This window comes from Haplochromis burtoni, unplaced genomic scaffold (assembly GCF_018398535.1).
Source record: "Haplochromis burtoni strain Fernald_Lab_line unplaced genomic scaffold, NCSU_Asbu1 Contig_3, whole genome shotgun sequence".
In the NCBI taxonomy this organism is placed as follows: Eukaryota; Metazoa; Chordata; class Actinopteri; order Cichliformes; family Cichlidae; genus Haplochromis; species Haplochromis burtoni.
Window position 1 is genome coordinate 5464023 of NW_024582364.1, and position 24843 is coordinate 5488865.

The window sequence follows — 24843 nt, forward strand, 5'->3', positions numbered from 1 at the left end:
ATCATTGCTTGGTACCCTTCCTTGAAACATCTTAAAATCTGAATTGTCAGTAAAGAAATGAGCTATGGCAGACTTAAAGTGCTTTCTTGTGTGATCAAGCTTTGGTGAATTGTCTGTGCACATCCATTGAAAAATGATTGCTCAGAGCTGATGGATTTCAGCCACAGATTGAAACTAAACTTTGTTGCAGAGATAAAAACAAAAAAGGCACTTAAAAGTTCTTCTTTAATTGAGGCTGTTCTCATCTTCACCCATAGAGAAAATACTCAAGTCACTGCATCGACCTCCGTTTTTTGCCTTGACCCGATTATCTCCATCTTCAATGGTGCTACACTCTTGCCAGAGTCCTCGATTTGAATGTCTGGTGGAACTAAAAAGAGAAAAATATATACACTAAGAGTCTCTTATCCTCACTGATTCATGCATCTGTTGTTAAGACATTCACATTTAATATCGTGCAGAGCATTTCACTGCATGAATGAAATGCAATCCCTGAAAACAGTTATCTAGTAACTCACTAATACCTGCTTTCTGGTATTAAGCGGAGTGTCCGGTAAAGTTCAGGAGTTGATGGCACAGCAGCACTTTGTGAAGATCTGGGAGTGGAGAACGTTGTGTAGGTAGATGATTTGGCCAGCTGAGCTTTCACTGAAGACCTCCTGATCTCTGGCTCACTTCCTGCAATACAGACCGTGTTTTAAGGACAACAGTTTTCTGGTAATGCATTAGGTGTTCATATGCAGTATTAGAAAATGATTATTTGTTAGTCTTTCTCTTACACCAAGTTTTTGTAGTTTTCACACTGATGTCCCCAAGCAGATGGTACTGAATAAACAAGACTGACTTGGCGATGTGATATTGTGGAGCTGTGCAATGATTTGGATAGCTCATAAATTGTATTCACAATAGAACATAGGAAACAGATCCAGTGTTTAAACTGAGGGGGGGGGGAATATTGGTTCATTTTAAATTTGATGGAAGTGACACATTTCATAGCTCAGACAGAGGCCACAACAGATTGGAACAGTAGGTGGTACTAAAGAACAGCAGGAGGAACATTTCGCAAGTAAATCGGTTAGTTAGTAACAGAAATATGATGGAGTGCATTTAAAAAAAAAAAAAAGAAAAAAAAAGAAAAGAAAAAGTGCGTCTTAGAGAGGCTGAGTTTCTAGAAAGGAAAGATGGAAATGGGTTCACAAAATTCAGAATAGTGTTCCTTAAAATAACATTGCAAAGACCATGAATATGTCATCATCTACAGTAAATGAGATTGAAAGGATTGGAGGAATCTGGGGAAATCTGTGTGCTAGGGACAAGGCTGAAAACACTGGATGTCTGATCTTTGGGTTCTCAGGCAGCACTGCATGAAAATCAGATACGATTCTGTCATGGAAGTCACTGCACGGGCTCAGGAAAACTTCCAGAAATCTCTCATGGTTTGCTGTGCCTCCCACAAATACAGGTGGAAGCTCCATCATGTAAAGAAGAGACCATATCTGCACACGATCGAGAAATGCTGACATCTTCTATGGATTAAAACGCTTTTAAATGGACTGTGGGCAAAGCGGAAAACTGTTCTCTTGTAAGATTTTATGGACGATTGATAGAAAGAAGAGGGGATGCTGCTCAGTGGTAAACTGTTAATGGCATCGAATTTCAAAATGAGTGAATATTTTTCTTACAATTGTCCATTTTAAAACATTTGATGCTTTCTATGTCGTTGTTTCTACCCTGAATAAAAATCTGGAATTAAAAATAAATAAATAAAATAAATTCTTTGCATTTACACAACATCCCAACTTTTTCAGAAATGGGGTTGCAATTGTGCCCAATTTTAGTAAGTAAAACATTTAACCACTGAGAGGCTATGTCATTCAACCACCCACTCCAGAAAGCACCTTAATTTAAATTGCACCAACTTACTAACTGATAAGGCACTGTGACCATCTGATGAGGAGCATCTCCTTCGGTCTGTAAAGGGAGTCAAATTCAAAAACTGATTCTTGAGCCATGAAGCGCGATCCTCTTCGAAGGCCTTTTTCTGTCGAAATAAAAAAACGATTCCAAAGAAATAAATGCACCAACATCACAATGTGTGCTCAATTTAACTACGGGACCAAATCAGAAGCCTTCAGTACCTCTCGGCCCAGACGAATAGCAGCCTCGGTGAAGTTCGTTCTCTCCCTCTCGAAGTTTCTCTTTTGTTCTTCAAAGAGCCTCCATTCCTCTTTGAGACGCTCCTTCTCCTCCAGTGTGTAGCAGTCATTAAGGAGAGCGGCAGTCTCATCGTCAAACGAGGTGTTGAGTTGTTGCTGCAAAAGCAGGAGTGGTTATTCCTTTGATAGCACATTATTTCTTAATGTTCCTAAATCATTTTTGATACTGACTAACAGGCCAGAAACATCCTCGTGGGGACATCCCATTGACATAATGCTTTCCCTAGCCGCTTACCCTAACCCTTAGCCTAAACCTAACCATAGCCCAATTGTAACCTTGACAGTAAAACCATATTTTAAGTGTGAAAAATGCCTCCAACCCCGTGGGGACCTGGATTTTGGTCCCCACCAAGATAGTAAGAACCCGTGCACACACATGTCCGCCCCCTTTGTAAACACACTGACTGCCTCTCATCAGATGCTGACCTGAAGTAGCTGCTGTTGTGCATGAATGAACTCTTTGCACTGCTGGACTTCACACCTCATCCTCTCCATCTCATCCTCGTGGGTTTCCAGAGGTATCATCTCTTTATTAGACTCCAGCTGATTCTGCACTTGAGAGACTTGACAAACAAAAAACCAAATGGATAAGCTGATAATTTTGGTTTCTTTCCAGGCATGACACATTCAGCTACATAAGAAAGGTTTTGCAGATGAAAAATGTTTAAAGTTGTGCCATTGTGTCTATGCCGAATCTACCTTGGCTGTCTAATTTCTCCACATGGTTCCTCAGCTTCCTCCACTGCTGACGGATGCTGTTTGTTAGCTGCTCCCTGGCATGCTCACAGGACTGATCCAGAGTTTCTCTGCTGGTGTCTCCTGTTTTCTCCTCCCCATCTGAATCATGATGCTGCAAATCAGCCAAAACAATATCGTGGGCTTAAAAGGAGGAAATCAGGAGATCTGAACTTCAGACATGTCATTTCTAATACTTTGGTAAACATTTATGGACCAGTTTTAGTGCTCTTTGTATTTTGAAAGTATCTCTATGCAAAAAACAAACAAAAGCAACAATTTAATATGGTAACAAGACTAAAGCATTGTACCACTTTCGCTTACAGGTATGATCTATCGGTGTATTGACTGAGTCCATTTGTCAAGTTTGTGTAAGACAACGTATTGGTCTGCTTTGTTAAATATTCTACTTCAACACCAAGTAACACCACAAGATGGCGTCTCATTCCTTGTTGTTGCCCAGATACTCTCAGGGATTCTCGTCACTACCACATGTGCGTACGTATGTAGGAACATATTTTCTATGGCGATATTGTATCGATACAGTGACACCAAATATCGACATTTTAAATAAATGAAAATGCTATGAATAAGGGGGCTCATCTCAACTTATACGAGGTAACCTTTCTACAAACAGTTGCAGTCTGACTTGATTGACTGAAATCACTCTAGGAGAGACGGCATTTATTTGAAAACCTTCAAATAAATGCCGTCTAATTTCTAAATGCAGACTAACTGCTACCTTGTTTCCATCAATTTGAATGAGGCTTTGTCAGTGAGCACAACTCGAGAGAATTTGACTCAACCAGCTGCCAATGGAAATGTAATAGTTAAATGTGACTTTCTATAGACAGGATTAGAAGTGATATTTTTGACAATCACAGTTAGTTTCTGTCTCATCAGGAACTTATTGCATGCGATTACCAACTTGACCCTATCCGACTGCAGACTGATAGCAACATACAGTATAGCGTTAAAAAAATAAAATAAAAATTCACAATAATATTGTGATAATATCATATTGATTCCCACCTCTAATGATCTAAAGTAATTTACAACAAAGCCCTGAACAGCTTCATGAGTCACCATCTGGATGGTTTCCTGTCCATAAGAGAACCATCAATCTTTTCAAACCCATCTACCAGAGGTGTGTGTGTGTGTGTGTGTGTGTGTGTGTGTGTGTGTGTGTGTGTGTGTGTGTGTGTCTCTCTCTCAAATACCTGCTCCTGGCTGTCATCAGCAGTGGCTCCTCGGCCAGAAGAACTGCGTGGACTCAGGATATGAATCATCTCCTTCTTCATCTGCTGGAGGACTTTCTTAAGCTCAGCGTTCTCCAGCATCAAAGACTTCTGACTTGCCTCGTAGTCACTGAGCAAAGACTTGTACATCTCACCCTCGTGGCTGCAGAAATCAATGACATATCAGTTTATGCAATTAATACTACACATTTTTCAGTTTCCATGGTTAAATGAATTTCACTTTCAAAATACCTGGCTGTCGCTTTTGCAGTCTTCCAGTGACCCCTTTTCCCATCTGACCGTCCCAAGGAATTCAGTACATCGATAGCTACTTGAGGAAAAAGAGAAAATCCAACAGAACTGACACAAAATTATGCAAATCATTGTTTGTTTAAGTTAAGCACATTTACCTAGTTTCTTATCCTTTCTGTCAACCAGCAGCTGGCTGAGGCGCTCTCTGAGCTTTGCAGCTTCTCTCTCTTTTCTTTTGGCATCATGACTGTACTGAGAGGCACGGCTAGCAATGATACTTTGGAGCTTCTGGACCTGTCCAAAAATAATTGATTATTTACAAGCTGTCAGGTTTTTGCATCCTGAAATAACTAGTATTAGTAACAAAACCACAGTGTAAGAAGAAGCTTTACCTCATCCTTTTCTGTTTTTAAGCAGCTCTGCAAAGTCTTAATTTTCAGTTGCAGCTGCCTCTCCATTTCATGCAGACCAGATTTCTCCCTTATTGACAGTTCCAACTGATCCTGGAAGGAAACACATGATACATGACGTAACTGTTATGTGCCGTCTGAAGATTTTCTATAAATCAAATTAAATAATCTAATAAACTAAAAAAAAACAAAAACACTACAAATAAATAATAATCAAATGAAATTCTATGTGAATCAAATGACCTTTATTTTTTCTAGCAGCATGTTTAGAAAAAAACCAAACAAACAAAAAAACAAAACAGAGGGACTATGCATCACAACCAGATACCATCAAAGTGACAGAAAGCACGTCAAGACCTCCCAGCACACAGCTCTAAAAGGTCTGTCTTTGCTTGACTGACAATGTTCAGTGGGGATATTCAAAGTGTATACACACTACCGTGTTTTCATATCTCTAAGAGGTGAAAAATGTGACACTGCATTACTCCACCTTTACTCCAAGACATCTGTATGCAGATTATAGCCCGAAGAAATAAAATGTTGGCTCCACAGAGAAACGAAAGAGACACTTTCTCTCTTGGAAGTACATTAAAAGAAAGATCAGCGGTTATACATGCCTTGAGTCTGGTATTGCTCGTCTGCATAAGCTCCATGGTGCTGGATTTCTTTAGCTGCTCTTTCTCAAGCCCTTCTACAGTGCTCATAGTTCGCCTGTGAATCTGTAGCAGCTCATACATGGCATTCAGAGCCGGTACTGCATTCAGGCCAGTCCCCTCTGGTGAGGTGGCCTCAATATACGTAGAGGAGAGGCCCAGTGAGGCGAGCTCCTGTGGGGGGATGGAAATTAAAAGTATGTCCTTGTCTAGGGGTTATCTTTTTGGAGACAATAAAACGTTTGCATATAAACCAAACACTTCAAGAAGTAGTAATAATAATAATAATAATAATAATAATAATAATAATAATAATAATAATAATAATAAACCTAGGGCCTTCCATACCTGATTGATGTATGAAATGCACTGAAGAATGTTATCCTCTGTGCAAAAGGCACTTATTACACTGTAGGAGCTTTTTGCCAAGGGAAACGAGTACGATGACACAAAGCTGTTCTGTCTCGAGGGTGACATCGTAACATGTGATATGCTGGATATCTCATAGTTTTCTGTAAACACAGAACAAAGAAAGGGAAAAATATTGAAACTGTGGAAACATTACATCTACTGCTCTCTTCCTCTAAAGAGAGGCTTGAATTAGGTTGCAGATGAGAAATGAGAACAAAAATGTGGGTCACCTCTAAAGAGCCCCCCTCCAAAAAAAAAAAAAAAAAAAGCTAATGGGACTTGCTATTCTTGAAGCGCTCTATCAAATGCATCGTTTTAGCACACACACACACACACACACACACACACACACACACACACACACACACACACACACGTTACCCATTGATGCCTCAGTTGTCCACCACTCTCCCATATCACCAACACATCAGGACACGAGGTCATAAGTTGTCACCAGGGAGATGGATTAAGCAGCCGGGGGTTGTGGATCAGAGGACAGCACTGGAACAGAGCGCTGCAACAGAGCATCAAGTCATGAGACAGACCAGCAACAGATAATCTGAGCCGAAGCTTCATCCTCACAGGATTAACTGTCAGATGTGTGCCGGTTTGGAGGGGGATTCGAATGGGTTTTAGGAGGGTGCTCCTATTGGTTACTGGCATCCAAACTGCTGGGCTGTAAGATGATCTGAGCCTCAAACCAAAGGATTACAGAGATAAAAATAAGAGAATCCATTACAGAGAGTAAATCTGGCAGACTCATTTGTTCTACGTGTTTGTTTTTTAACTTTAATCACTGACATGCTCGGTGAAACAGGGTGAACCACACACTAAACTAAAGGGGCCACTCCCACAGCCTTAATGCCGTGACTTGCATTCAGGTACAGTTTCATTGTGTTGATGAATAAAAAGAAAAAACGGTGCACTGAAAAGCTGGGGCGTGTAAAAACGGTTGGACGCAACCACCAATCATGGGAAATGCCTGCTGCCTCACAAGCCAACTCTTCCCAGTTTATCTAATGAAGCAGAGAGTTTACACAGCTTTTATCTAGAAATACACACACTGAGGAGGCGATAAAGTCAGACGTGCTACGACGTGACGCACTCAATGCTTAACGTCAGGAGCTGCTTAAACGTACGTAGTCCAGCAAACATGCTTGCTTACTTTGCTGTGTCGTTTGCTAGACCTCTACATGGCAATAGAGAAATACCTTAGAAGCTTAACGCTGCTAAGCATAAATAACGTTCACGCATGCCGTGTCTCCCCCGTGATGTTAGTTAGCCAACAGGATAATAGCCATGCTAACCTGACAACACTACAAAGATACTCACTCAAGGGCGTGAAACGGGTCAACTAAATCCAACAGTTTAGCTCCGTGCTGCTGCTGGCACGGTTAATACACTCCTTCCCTGAAAACACCTCCACCTCCAGTGTAGACTCCAGTCAACATCTTGTCAACAGCGGCAATAAGTATCAAAACTCCCGACACAGCCCAGAAAATACCTCCACAGGTTAATGGGCAGACTCTGGCTGCTGCGGCGTTTGTATTTTTTTTTTTTTGAAGTCTATTCCTCCGCTGTCGTCCAATGAAACTGCATTGTTATTGGTGGCACCGTTGTTAGGCAACCAGTATGAGGGCCGTGCATTGGGTGTACATTATGCAAATGAGAAATGCCGTCAGGTGCCACAGTCAGGTGTCATAAATGTCACTGCAGCGCCCCCTGTGGCTGCAGGAAGTATTACTACACATAAAGCCTGTTTTGACGGCTTTATTTATATAGAGCTGCCAAATTAATTGTCATTACACATAGACTCATTGTGCTTGAAATAGAAGATAATGTCTCAAGACAATGAAAACAAGACAGTAGAACTTTACAAAAAAGTAAAATGCGAGTGACAGAGTCACTTCAGGTCAGCACTCAGCTCCTCCCAAAGAACAGGGCAACAGCTGATGTCCTGCAGGTCTGTTTGGGTTAAACACGTCTGAGATGTCCCGGAGGCCAAACCATTGAGAGCTTTATGAACTAACAGAAGGATTAGTTCATAAAGGGGATTTTAAAGGAAATTCTGTGTTGAACCGAGAGCCAGTGTAGTGACTTCAATAGTGAAGTATATGTTCAAATTTCTGTGTATGCATAAGGACTCTAACTGTTGCATTCTGGGCGAGCTGAAACTGTACAACTGATAAATTGGATAATCCTGCAAATAGTGTATTTCACTAGTCTAAACTTCTTGATTTGACTATAAGGACCAATTTCCCTGAGCCAGTTTGAGAATTTTCTAACTTTTGATATGTGACAGAAAGCACTTCTGATAACCTTATTAATATGATTATCAAAACTAAGATCATTGTCCAAAATAATGCAAGGATTCTCAACTTATTCGCAAAAGAGATGATTAGTGTAAAAAAAAAAAAAATTCTGTCTCTGACTTTCTGGACCAACAACAAATATTTCTGTCTTGTCTCTGTTCAGCTCTGTTCAAAAGGTTTGTAGACATCCAGTAGTTAATGTCATCAGAGAAGCTTATTAGGTTATGTACAGGGGTTAAATCATCAGAGGAACAAGGTAGGCACATCAGTATCATTTGCATAAGAATGATAGGATATATTATTATTCTCTATGGTAATACCAAGCAGGAGTATGTAAAGGTTAAAGAGTAATGGGCCAAGGACAGACCCTTGTAGAACTCCTGATTGAATGTTCATTTATGCAGATCTAAATCAAATAATTGAAACAAAAAAACCTCGAGCCTTTAGGTACAATACAATGAGACCCAATTAAGAATCTGAACCCGTTAAATCAACTGGATCATAAAGTCTTTGAGTTGAAATGTCCTGATCATCAGTGTTGAAAGCAGCAGTGAGATCAAACAGAGCTAAGATCTGCTGATCTTAAGGTCACTGATGACTTTATAAGAGCTGCTTCTGTGCTATGATTGGTTCAGAGACATCATTGGCACATGTCATAAGTGCTGTGAGGTAAAATTAATTCAGCTGAAACAAATGTTTTATTTTCAGATATTTTGCCGACCATGTTTGTGAGAAAAAAGTCAGATTAAATTTAAAATAGGTGCCACTGTTATGGCTAAAGGTGCGCTGAAATATATCCAGAAGGGACATGACTACTCCTAAGAAGCTCTCAGTACTGAAATTCAAACTTTATTATCTAAATAAGGTGCTCAATTTGACATTTTGTGCAAAAGAAAAAATACAAGTATAGCAAAAATACACAAAGTAATTTATACAGGTCATAGGATATGCTTCTGTATTGATGACAAAAAAAACTGTGCTCAGCACAAAATAAAGAGATGAAAAGCAATTACGTTTCAGGAAATTCACTTTCACTTTACTTTGCATTTAAGTTGTGAAGTTTATTTGAGAGTTGCATCTTTTAGCATGGTTTCCTCACAGTGAGAAGGTTCTGGGTTTGTACCCTCTGTTGGACTTTGCATGTTCTCCCTATGTGGATTTCCTCCAAGTGCTCCAGTTTACTCCCAGTCCAAAGATGTGCTTGTTCGGTTAATGGTGATTCTAAATTGGCCATATGTGCTAATGTGAGTGTGAATGATTGTTTTTCTCTCTGTGTTGACCCTGTGATGGACTAGCGACCTGTCCAGGGTGAACCCCACTGTTCAACCAATGTCAGCTAGGGTAGGAAGACTCCAAGTTGGATAAATGATTATGAAAATAGAAAGATGTTTAAATTTTCTCCTTAAGTGCTTGTATATAAAAGATCGCCAAGTTACATCGTTGTTGTGTAGCCAGAAGGAAGTTCTTCTTAGTGTTTTTCTCCACTAATGTCTGAGACATCTGCCCTCCATGTTTGAATGCAACACTGGCAAGAAGAGAATATTATTTGACATATTTATACGGCAATGCTTGATATTGATGTTACATTGGTTTATAATGTGGCCATATAATATCAGCATGTCCTTAACATAGGAACTTTGCTAATTTACTAGTTCTAAAAAAGTCAGAACTCAAGTAAAAGTACATCTGTTTAAGTTGGAAGATATTCCATCACTATCACCCAATAGTGTTAACAAAGGCTCTATACAGACTCTCAGGACCCTGTGGGGCATTTTGCAGTCACATGAGGGCAACCCGTTGCTCACACTTGGCAAAAAGATGATACTACACCCTGTTATCCAAAGCAACCACTTGAAAACATGCAGCAGGTCGACTCGTCAGTATTCTGGTATCGTCCAGACTCAGGCTGATCTATGCACTCTGCAATGAAGGCCTGAAGCTGGGACACTGGCTCCTTGTCTTTCTGATGATGCTGAAAAAAAGAACCATTATAAGAATAAATATATAAATACATAAATAAATGAAATATGCTCAAATTCAACAGTAAATTACATCCCTGCAGGATATCAAATATCAGGGTGGCTCGGACTGACCTTGATGGTTTCGTACGTGTCAGTGATAAGAGCAATGAACAGACTGAGCACCATGTAGATGAAGATAGAGATGAAGGAATAGAGGTAGAGTCTGCTGAAGAGCCACACCATGTAGGTTTTGTCTCTCATCCTCAGAAAGGTGGAAAACATATCATCACCATTGAGGAGAGAGAAGAGGCACTCTGTCACTTTAGCCAGTGTTCTGAACTGTAAAACAATGTTTAAATAACGATTAACATTCTGACATCATGTTTCTGGAAATCATGTCGGAACAGATCACCTTAATGTTTGTACTGTAATATGAATTGAAGTGTTTATACTTTGTCGTGGTAAGGTCCAAGGACGATCCACCCACAGAAACAGTACCCGAGGTAGATTATGGCTGCACAGACGCAGAATCGAAACACGTTGGGCAATGCCGCCCTCAAGGTTAAGATTAAGATCTAAAACAAAAAGAAGAAGAAAAAATGCCAGTCCCTCTGGAAATGCATTTGCTCTTTGTTTGTATAAAGCATTTTTTATTAGGCACTGTTAGGAAAGTCTTACATTGTACTTCTTGAAGAAACTCAGGTAACGAATCACACCAACCCAGACAAGCATCGTGGCTGTTCCCAGCAAGATACTGCAGACGTCATAGTTTGTTAAGAACTGCAAAAGAAAAAAAATACTACTGATAAATTTGATAATTCTGCAACCCTTTACATCAGAATCAGAATCGTGTTTATTGGCCAAGTATATGTGTTTTTACATACTGATTTCAGACCATTTAGAAAATATTCACTGATTTCTAAAAGAAAAAAAGAGAAAACCTTTGTTTGTATTCCAATTTTCAGCACTGATCCAGTGATGGTCATTATGTCACTGACAATAATGAGGATGTACCAGCCATTCACAAACTCCATGCGGTCTGACCAGGACACAGTTTTATTGTAGTAGGCACTGAAAAATATGCTGAACTCCTACATATGAGAAATTTATCAAACAAACAGACTGTCAAACAAGTCAGCTAATGAGATGTTACTACAGGCAGTAGAAACAGGCACATTTTAACATGCTTAGTCTATTAGCTAATACTATAAAGCAATACTATGCAAAAATCTTGAGTCACCCGACTATGGTTTTGGGTCTACACATATCAAACACCTTTGAATAAATTTTAAATTGTATCTTCACACATTGGCAGTCTGTTAAAACATGTCACACATCAATTGTTCCCATTTTATAAGTTGAATTTACAAAAAATGACAAAGATAACACAGTTTGACGGGCATTAAATATATTTTTGCAATAACAAGGTGATTTCTAAAGAGCTATTATGCCATAATTTGGGATATCTCTTTATGGTGTGCAGTGTATCCCTAAAAATCTGAGGAAACAGGAAAAGAAAAGAAGTGGCAGGCCTAAAACTATCTAGAGCTGAAGAACAATATCTGAAAGTGCATCTAGCCTCATCAGAAACAGTCTTAGGTGGAAGCATGGCTATCAAGAGTTATGCCAAATTACAGAAGGACTGGACTGAAAATAAGTGGTGGTGTCAAATCATCTTGATAGACAGAAGAATAAAGGTGGTCATGCCAACATGTTTGTATGTTTCCATAAATCTCTGCACCTATGTCCCATTTTCCCCGCAAAATATAAAGAAATGAAAGGTGGCTCAAGAGTTTTTCACAAAATTATATGTGCTCTTCTTAAAAACTACATCATGTTACCAGTATGTAAAGCCCCTCACCAAAAGTATAGAGAACATTACTTGATTGACCTCATCAACTATAATTATGGCCTGCCTCAGGTGCTGTTTAGTGTCTTAACTGAGCCAGATGCTAAAAGTATTTCTGTGGTGATACTTACAAACTGGAGCTGGATGCCATGGACGACAGATCGTATGCAGAGGATGAGAGAGGCGAAACAGGCGAGGAAGACCACAGAATCAAACGACAAGAGGAGATAATCGTTCTTCCCAGCTAGAACATTTGAGGTCAGGTGTTAATATTTTGGGGCTCTGTCTCTATAAAACTGAGACATAACCTTTGTCATTTCTTGGATCATGCAGGTACAGTTGCAATCAAAAGATTACGAACACTCAATATGGGCATGGATGTCATAGTAATTTGGGGTTTTTAGTGATTTGATTGAACTGTTTGTTTTCCAGGGTGGAACGATTGTACAGCGTACGACATTGGATTTACATTGGATTTTCTCAAATCCACATAGGGTCAAAGTTAGACATAGCAGCTCAAACATGTACACACACCCCCACTAATATTTGTTTAAATGTCCTTCAGTGAGTTGCACCTCAAATAAATGCTTCTGTTAGCCATCAACAAGCTTCTTGTGTAATTCTGGCTGGATATGTGAGCATATTTGCAGAATTGGTAGGGTTCATTTGAATTGGTTGGTTTCATGACATGAGCCCAGCTTTCAAGCATAGTCCAAAAATTTCTAATGAGAAATGAAATTATCATCTATATCAGCGGTCCCCAACCTTTTTTGCGTCACGGACCGGTTTATGCCCGACAATATTTTCACGGACCGGCCTTTAAGGTGTCTCGGATAAATACAACAAAATAAAACTAGTACCGGTATCGAAAAAAAGAAGATTTATTCATAACACACGTGAAAAGACCCAGGAAAATCGAGTTAACAATAAAAACGATAACAAAACAACGCTGAAAACCGATAAAAACCCTGAAAACCATACATTTCACACCTGAGCCTCAACTCTCGCGGCCCGGTACCAAACGACTCATGGACTGGTCCGAGGCTCGGGGGTTGGGGACCGCTGATCTATATTATCCATTCCAAAACCAGTTTGATGTGTTTGTCCTTTTGAAACACCTAACTGTGCCCAAGTTTCAACTATCTACCTGTCGATTTGAGGTGACGTTGAAGAATTTGGATGTGCTTCTCCATCATTATAATTATCCTACCCATTTTGTACAATGTACCAGTACCAGTGGCAGGAAAAACAGTTGGTACACTGTTCTTGGGTTTGAAAGTCTCACCTTTATTCCTCTAAACTTACCCCTCACCACTGTGGCCAAATAGGTCAGTCTATCTGGTCTGAACATCTGAAACTTTTCTCCAGAATGCATTTGGGTTTTCTTAAAGGTGTTGATTTGGGAACAGTAGCTTCTTTCTTGGTCAACACCCTCTCAGTACATGCTGATGTAAAACTTTCTGCACCACTTATTATACTTTTGACCAAAAAAATCCTTTTGTATCCAATTCTCATTCGACCCTGGAAAAAGAAGACCTCAAAGAAATCATCAAAAGCACAAAATGACCATGACATTCATGCCTATGAGTCTGAACACAGCTGTATTATGAAAAGTAGAAAAGTGTTTCTGTGCCCCCTGCTGGCGTTTGACTAACACTAACAAATATTTTGCTTCCTGGTGTCTCTCAGTACTATTTCTACTCACATGTGCCTTCCACGTTCCAGTCACTGCATTCATAAATTCTAACATCATTTTCAATATCAACCTTTATCTTTCCGCTGTGTGCACGATTGTCAAAAACGATCTGTGTAAAAACAAAGGATGGTTCGTCACTGAGCTTGTAAAATCTTCTAAAATATTATAGAAAATATATCTTTGAGATTGTGGCACTTTTCAGATAGTGTCACCAACCACTATGTGGAAGTCATAACAGTCTGGTAGCTCGTGGTGCCGCACAGTCTGCAGATTGATGGTTTTCAGAGTTAGGTAGATGTTCACAGATAGCAGCCTGGACACACAAACATATATTAGCAGCCAACACTCTTATCATTGGACATGAAACCAATATTTTTAGTTTAGCCACCTTCTGAAATCCAAAGAGAAGTTGGGATGCGTTGCCAGAGTGTCGTTGCTCAATGATTGCATAGGGTGTATGGAAATACAGTCTGTGGTGGAGAAAATGTGTTCAGAAGTTATTTCAGTTTGTATTATTTCGCAGAGGAACGATGAAGCACAGATCCCCGTGAAGAGTAGAACAAGCTTCCTCTTTTCACGTCACAAGTGCACGGTGTGATTATTTTCCATTCTTGCCACGAATCAGCTTCAATAAATATATCTTGCACAGAATATTAAGCATTGACTTAAACAGTGTTGCAGCTACGTTATGTTTTTGTACCTTTATCAATATGCGGATCAATATCAAAGGTGTCGTTTTCAGGATCGATGGTGCTGTTTCTATAAAACACTTGACACAAAGTCAGAGGAGTGTAGTCGCCATTAATGAGCTCATATGCAAGATTACCTACAGTCAGGTTTTGGAGATTGGTATACTGAAAAAACAGACAAAGAGAAAACAGAAAACATCTTTTAATGGTGTAAAATTAGAATTAAATAGAAGATGCCACGTGATTAAACAAAGCTTTCAGTACCCTGTTGATAATGTAGTGAATGTGCTCATTCACATCTCTTTTGGTATAAAGGGAAAGGCTTCCGTGCCGGTGATCCTTGTATCCTTTGAGAAACAGATTCCTGAATGTCATCAAATTTTCATCCTTGAAAGTCACCATCATTTCATTACTCAGTCCAAAAGACACCAACTGTTTGGAAACAGGGGGAGAAAGAAAGTCTCACAGGTAAAAAACAAGTAGCTCCCGACCTCTGTACACATTCACACGTAACTAAAGGATTACCTGGATAGTAGTGATTGCAATTTTTAATATTTGTATCGTCAGTTTCCATGGTTTCCGACCCCTGGCTCTGTACTTCTCGCAGGGATTCATGAAGAAGTATTTGAGCCTCCGTCTAAAATCCTCCACCGTCTTTGTATCTAAGCCGCAGCAGCCATTTCGCTGACTCTCCTCTGACCTGGCAGCCAAAAGCTGCTTGGAGTCCTCCATTAGGCTGAAGGCAGCTTTGTGACACCTGCATCAGAAATGTTTAATAGATAAAGAAAGCATCTGGCCATTCCAGTCAGCCTGATGTTTATCTAACTGGTTCTCCAGCCTGTGTACACTGCTGCTATTCTCTTCTTTATAGTTTAATTGTTATACTTCAATACATACTAATTATGCAACACTGAGCCACAACACACTACAAAACCACAGCCGTGTGGTTACCACACACTGGCCCATTTTAGCTCATAGGGCTTCCTGCAACAGGGAGCAGAGAAATGTACAGATTTGAGAGGTGTGTGAAAACAATTACTACACATATTTTTGCTTAATAAATAAAAGTTAGCTGCTTATATTGGATGTTGTTATATAATTATATATATTTTTTTAAATCAGATGCCAACTACATTTGTTAAACTTCACTCTACACATAATTATGATAATAAATTAAATACCTGTTAGCGTTCGCCGAGCACCAGCGACCCAAAGTTCACCCAGTCTAACACTCAGGGCTTCTCAGCGGTGTATGAAAAACCAGGTGATACAGTCACCACTGCAGCCGTCACCACAATGACTGTCATTCCTCTGCGCCACTTGTAGCTTTTCCAGTTTTTTCCAGAAGTAAAAAAAAGTACGTCTGCACACCCAGAAGCTGACGACACACGTTGAGGCCTGTCAATAACTTCATTTTGACCTCGACAGTTGATGCCCTATTTTAACAATTATCGGCACTCTAACATTTAGATTTTTCATAATCACTACAGGAAATCAACCACACAATGAAAAAAAGGAAAAAAGAAACACAAGCCCAGTCCATATATGAAGAACCTTTAGTTTTATTATTACACGACCAGTGAATAAAGAAAGAAATAGGATGTCACTGAAACTATGTTTACTAATTCAAGACTATTGTAGTGACAAAAACATGAAGCAAATTCTTGATGACTTAATGCACACACATGAAAACAAACAACAGAAAAACATGAGCTGGAGTTCTGCTCCAAGACTGGCTCTTTATACGCACACACATGGATATATATATATATATATATATATGCTCAAGTAGTCGTTCAAGTGTATACAACATAGAAACTGCATTCGGCCTTTACAGCTCATCAGAAAAATCACACCTCCTGTCACAGAAGGGGAGTAGGAGAGGTTAGAGAGGGTGAGTCACATTTTCTTCACTCCTGACACATCACGCTGGAAATCTAACCGCGTTAGAAATGCATCTGATGCACGCGCAGATTTCCTCTTTCTTCTTTGATGGCACCGTTGTCTCATTTTAGTCATATTTTCCATTTTAAACTAGGCAATCTCCATACCCTAGGGTTTGGTTTGGTAACAAATTGGCACCATTTGAAAAACAAAAAAACAATCTTTAAAAGTTAGCCTAGCTGATGAGAAAATGCCCCCATTTTCATTCTAAAAGTTAGCTAATATAGTGGTAGTATACAGTATATGCCCATGTGCAGCAATTTCTCACCAACTGCCTCATCGAAGGCACGAATATCACTGAAAAAGAGAGAGTGAGTGTTGTGGTTGTCTTTTTAACCGGTTGAGAACTGTCTTATTGAGATATGCTCCTAAAAGATGCTCCTAGTTGAAGTTGGCGTGAGGGAGCGTGACCGGAGGGGCTGGAAGTTTGGATCGCCTCCACTGCTAGTGCACCCCGGCGCTCCAGCATCTATGCTGGAGGGGGACTCGACCATTACCTCGTCCGGCAGAGGAGGCGCCCCGGGGTCTCCGGGTTTCGGGAGGCTGGATGAAGTCGTGGAAGGCGTGGCGATGCTGGCGCAAGCCACGGAGGAGTCTCCAGCTTTTTGCGAAGACAGCAGATCGAGTGAGGTGCCCACATCTGAGTTGGAAGGGCTTTTCTCGCTGTCCGGGTGAAAGAGCAAGGTGGAGTTGTTTGAAAATGTTGATGGGAGGTCGCTGGTTGAGGTTGGAGTGCTCAAAGTGGAGTCAGATGAGGAACTGGAAGCTCCTGCCGCTGAGTAATAGAAGAGGGGGAAAAAAAGGGGAACAGTTGTAAGTCATAAAGAACAAACGCATTAAGCACTTTTTTGCATTACACACATACACACAGACACACAACTATTTTAGAAATGGACGTATTAACCTCTGAGGGACTCGATCTTCTCATTTTTGGCCTTCTGCACCTCGTCTGTGATTTTTGTGATGATAAAATTTTGCGAGCGCATCTCCCGGATCGACTCGATCAAGGCATCCAGGCCGCGGGGGTTCTCAGCCAGTATGTCCAGCAGCACGGCCGTCCTCTTGGTCTGCGTAGTCCTGCAGCTGATCTCTTCTGCGTCATCTCGTGTCAGGATCCTGCGAGAGCGCAGGTAGTCCAGGTGGCGATCTGCTCTGATTTTATCGCAGAGGTAGTGCCGCAATCTGGTCAGCACCTGGAGAGCCACAGGAAGTCACGGAGGGCAGATGAAAAGAGAGCAAAGTGAGGTGTCAATGAACAGGAAACACACAGTCCAGGGTTCACCCCCCTTCCCCCAAATCAAAGACTACAGCAGGCCTGGATCTGCTCTCTCTGTGGCACATACAAAGCTGGGTGTCCAGATGTGCCCTAAACGTCCATCTTATTGTCCTGCTGTTAAATCCTACAGAAAGTGGAAATTGTGAGGGCACAAAGAGGGTGTGGTGGGGGCATTTCCTCCTTTTAATAGGCCTATAGCGCTAAGCAAAGCATAAATATATATTTAGCAGTGAATCTGTTTCCACATGGCTCCCCTTATCAGATTGATCTGGCATCGGTTAGGAAGCCAGAGCGTGCCTGAAGTATAATACTCACGTCTTTCTTTATCTCTGCCATTTCATCTTCAGTGAGGTGAGGAGCATCCATCCCTCTCCCCCGCAAAGTGAAAATCCAGGTGGTAACGACTGAAGATTATTTTAATAATCTCGTAGTGGTGGATTAAAACACAACAGCGAATAAATTATAGAAGTTAAATAAGCTGACACCTTATTATTAATCGATAAAAGGTGGTCTGTCGACTATCCATTCAACTTTTTTTGTTTCAACAACGGAAAAAAAATCCCCGGACTTCCTGATTGTGTCGAGGCTTAACTACGTCAACACACGGCAGAGACGTCGGTTTCACACTCAGCGCTGGTTTAAACCGGTAACTGTGAATAAAAAAGTCCGCGTTCACCTCAAGATTTCTCCTGTTTTACCAGGACAACTCCAAACTGAGCAACTATCTTCGCTTTGAGTTCTGATGTGCGACTTCTTGCGCTTCTGCACTTCCGACCATGGCCACGCGCGCTTCTCGATAACTCCATTAGGTGGCGCTGTTGGACCTTCTCGCATACAAACACCACGTTTGGCAGGTTTTGCTATACCCCGCAGTTTAGTCTGACAGCATTCATTCAAAGAAAAGTAAGTGATACACTTGCCTAAATACACCCAGTAAACTATAGGCCAGTGGTGTCAAACATGTGGTCCAGGGCACAGAAGTGGCCCTCTTAAAGGCTCCCATAATACTGATGAATGTGGAAAAACTGAGACATAGTTTTGCAGTTATTTTTCTTATGTGATCTCAAGGTTGCTTATTAAATAAGAAAATAAAATAATGTGAAATGTTACCACTTATAATCTGGCAGGGTTTTGAAGAAGCAGGAGGGATATGAGCTTTTTACTTTACTAGTTTACTCTTTGTGGGCAATTAACTAAGCTGAGTTTGGCACCCCTGCTGTACTGTGTGGCTATACTGCACAAGATATTTCTCTAATCTACAAAGTAACTTAAGTACAGAGCAACTCTCAGTTAATTTCAATTTCAATTTATAATTTTTTCTGAATTTTTGTTGCTGATTTATTGTAATGACGGAAATCTGAGGTGAAACGTAGGCTTTTTTAACGTGATGCAGGGCTTTTCAGTTGCTTCACAAAAAACGTCTATGCTTTACGATCTGTTTGCATGTTTTGTATGTGGAGTCACTGCAAAGTAGCTGTCGCCATCAGATAAATTTTCCTTGTGAAAAACAGCATAGAAGTTAAATAGTGTTAGAAAATTCAAGCGCCTTAAATTTGAATAAATTAAACGTTTGAGCTTTGCCTGCCAGTTTCTTATGTGCACCTAAGACGTAAGACATCTGAACATTAGATTGTTCTCTTCTAGTCTGTAGTTTAAACTGTTAATATTTAGTCTAAGTTCCTCCGTAGAAACTGGATGAACAGAGCCTTGGAAAAAAGCTCAGAATGCAACAAAGACAAGATCAACAGCACCACAAACTAAACAATCTGAAACAGCATCTGCAAAAATAATTATAATAATAAGGTTATTACTACTACACAAACAACTAAGGGTTTAATAAGTTAGTTGGCTGTGGTGGAGCTGATTTTATGTAAACTGTTGATTTGCTGGTCTTGTTTGGAAAATCTGCACAGTAACTCGGAGAATTAGAGTAAATATATTTCTGTTACTGTCAGTCATGCAGCTGGACACATTTTAAAGTGTAGTACTGAGCTTTGAAATGCGATGATCACAATGTAAATTTTCAGCAGGCAGAGCCTGTATCATAGATTAGGTCACAGAACAGTTTATATACAAATAAAGCTGAAGGGTCATAGCATTAAAATCACCAGCAGTTCAGAGAGAACACCGGGTCAAAGTTCACATATACAAAGTGAATTGCTGCGCAGTAGAAGTGATCTGACACTCTGGTAAACATGAAGTCTATCACAGAATGGCTGAACGCATGCAGATTTTCACTTCCCCCTAATAGCACAAAGAGAGGATGGGCGCTCCCTGAGGAGATTGTTATCAGGCTTGTTTTGTCATGCTCTGCAGTGTAGTACTGTATGTGCTGTGTGAAAACACCATCAGCAAGCAGAAATGTATATGAACTGTAAATCAGATCGCAGGACTCATGCAGCGATAATGATTTAAAGCCCCTCACAGCTGTCTGGCTGCTGTTTCATCGCAGCAGGAGAATGTCAGATGTTAAACAAAAATGTGGAATGAGCGTTAACAGAAACAGACAATGCGTGCCCACTTGTCCTCGCCACAATTCCCTTCATTCATGCTGGACAGCAGAGCTCAGCAGCCTGGAAATGACCAGCTGTGCGTTTCAAATGAACCCAGTGTGCTGACTCCAGAGTGCCCTTCGTGCAGAGCCAGACACAAAAGAAAAGAAGACATTTATAGAAATGATGTCACCGACGGGACTTTCATTCATATCAGCACAAAACCCACTCTCACGTAACAGCCAAGACACCACCGTGACCTCGCATCCACTGTGGTTTTACAATATGCGTAAGTGAGGAGGTATTTGTGCTTTTCAGTCGAAGAACCATGCAAAATTACTTCTTTTATAGCTTTTTTTCACACAGCCTATTATAACCTGCCCACCCACCTTACTCATTCGAGTGTATCCCATTAAGTATCAGGGATATGTAATTTTAACAGGGCGCTGCAGAGTACTGTGCAATGCACGTCCACCCATGGCTTGTATCAAGTATCTGTGGGAGGATAAAAGGTCTCTCTAACACAATAACTTTGAAGTAATTACATGTCGCTCTCATTAAGTGAATTGCAAGATATGAGAAAATGCACGCTTTATATACGCGTCTTTGCAAGACGCGTATATAAAGCCCTCTTTAGTTTCACATCTGTCTGCTCTTGTAACCAGGTTTGAGACCCACTGGGTTCATATTCATTAAGCATCTCAGATATATATTTAGGGCTGTTTGTTTGAAATCTGTACCTTACTGGAAGTCAAGGCAGGGAGCTGAGAATCAGAGCCGTCTAACAGTCTTTTTAGTAAGGACAATAAAAAGAGCCTTGCATTAGGCAGCCCTGCGAGACATAAAGACATGAATAAGCTTCTCTGGATCTTGCAAAATGTAGTAAGAAGCCCAGGATGTTCCTTGAATTTGATCATCTTTCATTGAACTTTCTAATACGATTTTCTTATTTATAATTTGTCTACTTTTAGTCTACTGATTTTATGCCCGTGGGTCAGTGTCTTATTTTATCGATTGTTGTTTTTGCACATGATGTGAAAATTTGAGGCAGGGCGGAGGTTTCACTTACAGTGATCAGTTCAGCTTGTAATACAACGTGGCACTTTTTTATTTATTATTTCTTTTTGAAATATAAACTTTCAGTGGCTTCCAGAAACAGTCATATCTAAACTATCGTTCTGCTTACTATATGCACTGAGTTGCTGCCATATTAGATATTCAGCATCACTGATATCTGCTCGAAAAAGTGATGACTACTCCTTTAAGCCAGGGATGTCAAACTCATTTGAACTCATCGAGGAGCAGATCTTTGATCTTACATGGGCCAGTCTTAGTGTAAAGAAGCTTAGTTTCCCATTAGAAAAGACCAGTTACTTTGGTGTAGCGTGAATGACCATGCCCTCCACATCCGCCTCTGTTCTTCTTACCTAACATGTTTGTGCAGATTCTTGATATTATAATTTTGGAAGGAAATTTCCACACCAAGCCACAACAGTCAGCGATTTCCAGGCATCGGTAAACACACCAAGCTCCCGCTTGTTCGCTCTTCATCTGCCGGAGCTGGCGCTGACTCAGACCGGCCTTTGTAACCTTAGTTAGATAAGACGGCGGCTGTGCCAATCTGCTCTGCTCAGCCTCTTATTCTCACAGGTTATAATGAAAGGAAAGGTATTCTCTCCCTTATAAATGCCTTTGTTCTTTGATGTGGATGGAAGAAGATGCTTTTTACCCTGGCATCTATTTCAAAGAAACCTGCAATGCTCATCCTGAGAGGAATTTTGCTTCAGGCATTGCTTGGGTTTTCTTTTTATTCTTGTTTTTTTTTTTTTTGTCTAGCATCTCATTCTGACTGCTCTGATTTAGACTAAACAGAGGATTATCAAGTTTCAAACATTTCCAGGAGGCTCTCGTCTCTCATTGTGAAATCTTGAAGTTAAACTCAATTCCATCCACACGCCCTTACAGGGTGACTGAAGGGAAATTTAACCTGTAACACTAGCAAGGCTGGAAAATACAAACATTATTCGCAGACAACGTGCAACAGTCTAAACAGAGCTTCAGCTCAGGGAGAAATTCAGTCAGTCATAGAAATATGTGGCTTTCCTTCAATATTTATGTCAGAACTTGCAGTGGCCCGGTGTCAAATCCCTTAAGGAGCAATGTTCACATGCATTTCAGCTGCCAGGTATACATACATATATGGTCCAGCACCAGCTGGTAAAGTCTTGGTTAGGCGCAAAAGAGCTCCTTCATAACAGTGATATAGACTGAATAATGCAATCATTGTGTCACGAAACAGAATAAAATCAGTTCCCAGCACTGCAATCAAAGAATTATCCATGCCATTGTTTTGCATGTTATGTAAGCTTTTATTTCTGGAGAATCTTAATGGTCAAAAATATCTGCTTTCTTTGGAAATGAGAAAGCATTACACAGTAAAACCGGAGAGAAAGCCCTGGCAGAGTGGAAGCTGCACAGGGTGGTTCTTGGCACAGCGAGTGTGAGAGGAGGGAGGGAGAAACTTCTGCTTGGCTTATGGGAGGACGTGTGGAGAAGCATTCCTCTCATAGTTTCGGGACACCTCTTCAGTCTACGTCAGATCTGCTTGAAGTGGATAAAAGGGGATGGGGACTCTCAAAGAGGGAGAACAAACAGCCGTCATCCCGCTGCCAGGTCTGCTGAGTGATATTAAGGAGGCTGGTTTTTCTTTTTCACTCAGGAGAGATTGCTTCAGCTGGAGAAGATGTGGAAGGTCTTTGTCGTCGAGATCTTCTGCTTTACGCTGGTGAGGAAAAGGTGTCTTATGCCTGCTGTTATATTCTGTGGGTGAAAGAAATGTTGATTACAAAGGTGGGATGTTTGGTCTAACCTCAGGTGTTAGCCTCGTGCCCGAAGGACTGCCAGTGTCCCCTTGAAGTCCTAACATGTGCAGACAGCGTCAGCCTCGTGCTGGACAGCTGTGGATGCTGTAAGGTTTGTGCCCGGCAGCTCTTTGAAGACTGCAGCAAGACACAGCCATGCGATGCTGCGAAGGGACTGGAGTGCAACTTCGGAGGGTCGGATAAGGGAGTCTGTCGAGGTACGCTGACTTCATTTCCCTTTTCTGATCTTTTTTGTTTTTGTCACCTTTTCCCTTTTCATCACATCAGCCTCTCCCTGCTTCTGTTTAACAGCCAAATTAAACGGGAGAACATGCGAGTACAACAGCAAGATTTATCAGAATGGGGAAACCTTCCATCCTAACTGCAAACACCAGTGCACTTGCATCGACGGTGCAGTCGGATGTGTCTCCCTCTGCCCACGTGAATTCTCGCTGCCCTTGTTGGGCTGTGCCAAACTAAGACGGGTCAAGGTACCGGGAGGGTGCTGCGAACAACTAGTCTGCCCTGAGGAAACAGAGGCACAGAGCGCTATGATAAAAAAGCACAGAAGAAAGTTCAGCAAAGTCAAAACCACTGAAGACGACCTCTCCAAAAAGAACGAGTTCACCTCTGTGTGGGGAGAATCAAAGTCTCTGCCTGGTGAGCAGTCTTGATATTTATTGCATTTAAGTCTTGCTTGCTTTCATTATTTTAACCCACCTTTAACTTAAAAAATATCTGCTTAAAAACATCTGCACAGCTTTCAGGAGTTATTCAGTGGACCACATGTTTGCCAGAGGAGTCCAGTGCATGCCTCAAACCACAGCCTGGTCACCCTGCTCCAAATCCTGCGGCTCTGGTGTGTCCACGAGGCTGACCAACCGCAACAAACAGTGCAAACTGGTGAAAGAAACTCGAATCTGTGAAATCCGTCCCTGCAAACAGTTGACCTCGAAGGTACACCATATGCTGATGAACATATACAGTGATTATTTCATTAGAGGCTGAGAACCCATCCATGTTAAGACTAAAGCCTAGATACATTCTCTCTTGCAGAAAGGTCAAAAATGCAGTCACAGAGGAAAAGCGAGCCATCCAGTTCACCTGTCATACGCAGGTTGTCGTAGCCTGAAAAAGTTGCAGCGCAGGTACTGTGGATCCTGCTCAGACGGACAATGCTGCAGGCCACACAGGACCCGGACAATGCCTCTCCATTTTCGGTGCAAAAACGGAGAGACCTTCAGGAGGATGGTGATGACGATCGAATCGTGCAAGTGTAATCTCAACTGCTCCAACAACGCTAAAAAGACACCTGAGCTCTACAGCCCTCTCGATGACATCCACAAACTGAAAATTTAACCGAAAGGCTTGATTTAAGCGCAAGAAGACTTCTGCTTCATATTATTGGAGCCTTGTGGTTTGCTTCTTTGTGAAGCTGCTTTTAAATGGTGAATGCTGCATTTTAAAAAATGTTTTTCCTGCTTATTCTTTGTACATACTTAATAATATTTAAGCCTCTAATGACAAAACATGTTAAATCGCAGTGTGCAAAGTTATGGCAGCTGCTAAATGTGTTGTCACGCGGTGGCTGTTTCTTTTGATTCACTGCACTCGTGTTATTTAAAGGGATTTATGTTTCATACTTTTTTCATTTTAATGCAAAGTTAATGTTAAGCATGGAAAACTGTACTTTTGGTTTACTGTCCTGGTCTCTGTAATTGGTTGTCAATGCAAAACAGAAATATGATTGAAGCCTGGACACACAGACTGTTAATTTCATGGTTAGCAGATTATAATCTCCAATAAATTCACGGAAAACCAATTCAGTTCCCCACTATCTTACTTAAG

At 40.9% G+C, this 24843-nt stretch overlaps 4 protein-coding genes across 6 annotated transcripts; 1 reads left to right on the forward strand and 3 right to left on the reverse strand.

The window, feature by feature from the left end:
• Positions 1 to 207: 207 nt before the first annotated feature.
• ssx2ipa (synovial sarcoma, X breakpoint 2 interacting protein a) lies at positions 208 to 7533 on the reverse strand. 2 transcript variants are annotated; one of them, XM_005912514.3, is made up of 14 exons: positions 7248 to 7533; positions 6297 to 6429; positions 5853 to 6016; positions 5469 to 5678; positions 4834 to 4944; positions 4600 to 4735; positions 4442 to 4520; positions 4172 to 4352; positions 2916 to 3066; positions 2643 to 2779; positions 2139 to 2312; positions 1924 to 2041; positions 525 to 678; positions 208 to 370 (listed from the first exon to the last, which is right to left on the reverse strand). In XM_005912514.3, the coding sequence occupies exons 2-14, from the start codon at positions 6328 to 6330 to the stop codon at positions 226 to 228; spliced, it is 1794 nt and encodes a 597-aa protein (XP_005912576.1). In that variant the 5' UTR covers positions 6331 to 6429; positions 7248 to 7533; the 3' UTR covers positions 208 to 225. The 2 variants fall into 2 exon arrangements, with proteins under 2 accessions (XP_005912576.1, XP_005912577.1); XM_005912515.3 differs by having other exon boundaries at positions 4442 to 4517; positions 7248 to 7532.
• Positions 7534 to 9267: 1734 nt separating this feature from the next.
• Positions 9268 to 15852, reverse strand: mcoln3a (mucolipin TRP cation channel 3a). Its single transcript, XM_005912513.2, has 13 exons — positions 15604 to 15852; positions 14948 to 15179; positions 14687 to 14854; positions 14434 to 14587; positions 14122 to 14203; positions 13950 to 14046; positions 13743 to 13842; positions 12169 to 12281; positions 11130 to 11279; positions 10867 to 10968; positions 10641 to 10763; positions 10321 to 10527; positions 9268 to 10199 (listed from the first exon to the last, which is right to left on the reverse strand). The coding sequence occupies exons 2-13, from the start codon at positions 15152 to 15154 to the stop codon at positions 10062 to 10064; spliced, it is 1641 nt and encodes a 546-aa protein (XP_005912575.1). The 5' UTR covers positions 15155 to 15179; positions 15604 to 15852; the 3' UTR covers positions 9268 to 10061.
• A 114-nt stretch (positions 15853 to 15966) lies between these two features.
• On the reverse strand, positions 15967 to 18450 carry bcl10 (BCL10 immune signaling adaptor). The gene is made up of 3 exons (XM_042220110.1): positions 17958 to 18450; positions 17271 to 17559; positions 15967 to 17141 (listed from the first exon to the last, which is right to left on the reverse strand). The coding sequence occupies exons 1-3, from the start codon at positions 18006 to 18008 to the stop codon at positions 16735 to 16737; spliced, it is 747 nt and encodes a 248-aa protein (XP_042076044.1). The 5' UTR covers positions 18009 to 18450; the 3' UTR covers positions 15967 to 16734.
• A 4159-nt stretch (positions 18451 to 22609) lies between these two features.
• Positions 22610 to 24817, forward strand: LOC102297031 (CCN family member 1). Of its 2 annotated transcripts, none has more exons than XM_005912507.3 (5): positions 22610 to 22919; positions 23009 to 23213; positions 23308 to 23655; positions 23756 to 23952; positions 24034 to 24817. In XM_005912507.3, the coding sequence occupies exons 1-5, from the start codon at positions 22878 to 22880 to the stop codon at positions 24352 to 24354; spliced, it is 1113 nt and encodes a 370-aa protein (XP_005912569.1). In that variant the 5' UTR covers positions 22610 to 22877; the 3' UTR covers positions 24355 to 24817. The 2 variants fall into 2 exon arrangements, with proteins under 2 accessions (XP_005912569.1, XP_005912570.1); XM_005912508.3 differs by having other exon boundaries at positions 22623 to 22919; positions 24052 to 24817.
• The last annotated feature ends 26 nt before the right edge of the window (positions 24818 to 24843 follow it).

Coding starts and splice junctions, on each gene's coding strand:
- ssx2ipa (XM_005912514.3), bottom strand. CDS start 6,330: ATGGGAGAGTGGTGGACAACTGAGGCATCAATGG. Junction 4,736..4,833: donor TAAAAACAGAAAAGGATGAG/GTAAAGCTTCTT, acceptor ATTTTTGGACAG/GTCCAGAAGCTCCAAAGTAT. Junction 371..524: donor CGCTTAATACCAGAAAGCAG/GTATTAGTGAGT, acceptor TTCTCTTTTTAG/TTCCACCAGACATTCAAATC.
- mcoln3a (XM_005912513.2), bottom strand. CDS start 15,154: ATGGAGGACTCCAAGCAGCTTTTGGCTGCCAGGTCAGAGGAGAGTCAG. Junction 10,969..11,129: donor AAATTGGAATACAAACAAAG/GTTTTCTCTTTT, acceptor TTTCTTTTGCAG/TTCTTAACAAACTATGACGT. Junction 10,528..10,640: donor TTGGACCTTACCACGACAAA/GTATAAACACTT, acceptor ATTGTTTTACAG/TTCAGAACACTGGCTAAAGT.
- LOC102297031 (XM_005912507.3), top strand. CDS start 22,878: ATGTGGAAGGTCTTTGTCGTCGAGATCTTCTGCTTTACGCTG. Junction 23,214..23,307: donor GGATAAGGGAGTCTGTCGAG/GTACGCTGACTT, acceptor TCTGTTTAACAG/CCAAATTAAACGGGAGAACA. Junction 23,953..24,033: donor GCAAACAGTTGACCTCGAAG/GTACACCATATG, acceptor ACTAAAGCCTAG/ATACATTCTCTCTTGCAGAA.
- bcl10 (XM_042220110.1), bottom strand. CDS start 18,008: ATGGATGCTCCTCACCTCACTGAAGATGAAATGGCAGAGATAAAGAAA. Junction 17,560..17,957: donor TGGCAGAGATAAAGAAAGAC/GTGAGTATTATA, acceptor GTGGCTCTCCAG/GTGCTGACCAGATTGCGGCA. Junction 17,142..17,270: donor GAAGATCGAGTCCCTCAGAG/GTTAATACGTCC, acceptor TCTATTACTCAG/CGGCAGGAGCTTCCAGTTCC.